At 39.7% G+C, this 3,175-nt stretch overlaps 1 protein-coding gene across 1 annotated transcript in view; it reads right to left on the reverse strand.

Annotated features, from left to right (window-relative positions):
- Nucleotides 1–272: 272 nt before the first annotated feature.
- LOC121390322 (cell wall protein AWA1-like) overlaps nucleotides 273–3,175 on the reverse strand; it is a 16,782-nt gene continuing 13,879 nt past the window's right edge. The window contains exons 8-9 of the mRNA XM_041522108.1: nucleotides 2,177–2,287; nucleotides 273–383 (exon numbers count right to left, since the gene is read on the reverse strand). Coding sequence (XP_041378042.1) covers nucleotides 2,178–2,287 — 110 coding nt within the window. The 3' untranslated portion in view covers nucleotides 273–383; nucleotide 2,177. The remainder of the gene's footprint in view (nucleotides 384–2,176; nucleotides 2,288–3,175) is intronic.

Raw genomic sequence — 3,175 nt, forward strand, 5'->3', positions numbered from 1 at the left:
GTTAAATAAAACAAACTTTACTTTTTTTTATCCAGTCTCTCCTCATACCATCGAAAAATGTCGCTAAGCTACTGGGCCCCGTTCCACGAAGCGATCTTAGCACTAAGATCAACTTAAGTGCATAAGGTAGCTATGCGTTAAGGTAATCTTAGGGCTACGATCGCTTCGTGGAACGGGGCCCAGGACTACATAGCTATTTGACCTCTGAACATAGTGTAGTAAAACAATGTTTCCAAAGCAGATGTAAATATATTACTCGATGAAACAACATATTATGCTTCAATGTCTCTTTATTGTGGTAAATCTGCGAAGTTTAGTTGCTCAGTGCATACAGAAACAGGGACATGATCACTGTTCGTGACAGAGAAGTTAGACGGCTGCTTCTGAAAAGAAAAAAAATTATGATGATAATAAAAAACAAAAAACAAGTTTTGTGCCAGAGGGTACGAAGTGGACAATTACGTATCCTAAAATCTTGGAAATGTATGGATACTGTTGTTGTTGTTGTTGTTAAATATAAATATGACAAAGTACAAGTAGTAATTAGGTGTGTATAGTCGCAAATATTATCGAATGTAGTAGTGCATAAAAGTCTATTTCTGATCAAATATATTTCAACCAAAAAAAGAAAGGAATTACACATAATCCTGATTTAAAAAGAGACTTCATGACCAACCCTCACCCGCTACCGACCTAGGTTGAGCTACTGTTGCTCCCTTGCACATGCCAGCATGGGCGACCCCCTCCCCCATCCAACCAAACCCACCCAACCAAAACCTTTTCCTGTCCTGGATGGAGGAGTCGACGAAAGTCGACATCTGCGCCCACGACAGGCGTGTGCTACAACACCTTGTTCTGAATGTGCACATTAAAACCTATTGTTGTGACCTATAAAGGGCACTATCAACATGCACACACACACATAAAACAAACCGGCCTCGGTGGCGTCGTGGTTAGGCCATCGGTTTACAGGCTGGTAGGTACTGGGTTCGGATCCCAGTCGAGGCATGGGATTTTTAATCCAGATACCGACTCCAAACCCTGAGTGAGTGCTCCGAAAGGCTCAATGGGTAGTTGTAAACCATTTACACCGACCACTGATCCATAACTGGTTGAACAGTTGCCTGTGGGAAGCGCAAAAAAAAGATCCCTTGATGCCTGTCGTAAAAGAGTAGCCTATGTGGCGACAGCAGGTTTCCTTTAAAAAACAGTGTCAGAATGACCGTATGTTTGACGTCCAATAGCCGATGATAGATGCACAGATGGGGAGGGAATGTTTATAATACAATGTTGGTATATATGTAGTTTGAAAATACTAGTAGTCTGTCAGTCTGGGCTTAAAATGTTCACAAGACATTGATAACTTTCATAGTCACATATTCATATATGGTGGTTTTACGTGTGTGTATGTGTGCATGCGTGTGTGTGTGCATGCGTGTGTGTGCATGCGTGTGTTTGTTTGTGTGTGTGTGTGAGAGAGAGAGAGAGAGAGAGAGAGAGAGAGAGAGAGAGAGAGAGAGAGAGAGAGAGAGAGAGTTAAAGAGAGAAATAGTGTGTGTGTGTGTCTGTGAGTGTGGTGTATGTGTGTGTGTGTGTGTGTGTGTGTGTGTGTGTGTGTGTGTGTGTGTCTGTATGTGTATGAGTGTGTGTGTGTGTCATTGTGTGTGTCATTGTGTGTGTGTTTCTGTGTGTGTGTGTGTGTGTGTAGTATATATATATATGTTTGTGTGTGTGTGTGTGTGAGTATGTGTGTGTGTGTGTCATTGTGTGTGTTTGTGTAGTATATATGTGTGTGAGTGTGTGTGTGTGTGTGTGTCTGTATGTGTGTGAGTGTGTGTGTGTGTGTGTGTGTCATTGTGTGTGTGTTTCTGTGTGTGTGTGTGTAGTATATATATGTGTGTTTGTGTGTGTGTGTGTGTGTGTGTGTGAGTATGTGTGTGTGTGTGTGTCATTGTGTGTGTTTGTGTAGTATATATGTGTGAGTGTGTGTGAGTGTGTGTATGTGTGTGTGTGTGTGTGTGTGTGTGTGTGTGTGTGTGTCTGTGTTTATGTGTGTGTATGTTTGTTTGTTCGTTTTTCTTCAATACTGCCTTCACTGCGGACCATGTAACTACGTGTGTGATCTCACATCCCGCCCCTATTTCCCGACAGTACAGTGCACTTGTATTATTCTTACATTAACAGTCCCCGCACTTTTGTGGACAAATCTTCTTGAAGGATGGGTAACTGTCACAATTTGTTGTACCGTAAGTTTCACATATCGCTGGCTGTTCATAAGCGCATCCGACTGAAAATATAAAAGAAAACAAGAAAACGTATTACATAACTGATTCTTATGTAATTTCCCCAACTGCCAATTTGAGATGGGTGCGCTCAGATTAACAGTTAACAATTAATCGGTCGTAGAAGTCGTAAATGATAAAAATTTAAGAGTTTTAAAAGCTCTCAGACTAGCAATTGGATAGTCGTAGAAGTCGTGAGAGCATAACGGTGGCCAACTTAGTCGTGGCAGTTGGTAGTGAAAACCTAGCATTAGTTATAATGAAGTTTTTTTTTTTTTAACTTGGGTTTTTATTTATTTATTTGATCAATGTTGTTGGTGTGCGTGGGGACGAGGGAAGATAGTGTGTTTGTTTGTGCTTTTTTGTTTGTGCTTTTTCTTTTCTTCTTCTTTTTTTCCTTTATTGTTTGTTTTTTCTTTTGTTGTTATTGTTATTTTGTTTGACACAAAAGTGTATAAATGGCGATCGATTAGTGTTTCATCGTCGATCATCGTTCATAATCGTTTGACCCCAACTGATCAACTTTCGATTAGAAATACATGAACATAAGAAAGCTTTGAGTTATTAGGACTATGCGCATGTTATCATTTCACTGGGATTTAGACCCTACAATTGGCTAATAATTGTAATAAGTAACTTTTTATTTCTTTATTTACACACGAAAATATTTACACCAATTCCATCATTTAAACTGGAGAAACAATTACTGTTAACATTTCCACATACAATTTTGGATATTATAATGGATATGATCAAATCGGTAAAACAAAACCGATTACTTTTTCTTATTATAATCGATCATTGAAACATAACAACGATCGATTTTGCGACACATCGGACCCCGGGCGAGCACTGTACTGCTGAGCTTCACCCCACTCTGTATACATTTGTTT

The sequence above is a fragment of the Gigantopelta aegis genome, chromosome 15 (assembly GCF_016097555.1).
Source record: "Gigantopelta aegis isolate Gae_Host chromosome 15, Gae_host_genome, whole genome shotgun sequence".
In the NCBI taxonomy this organism is placed as follows: domain Eukaryota; kingdom Metazoa; phylum Mollusca; class Gastropoda; order Neomphalida; family Peltospiridae; genus Gigantopelta; species Gigantopelta aegis.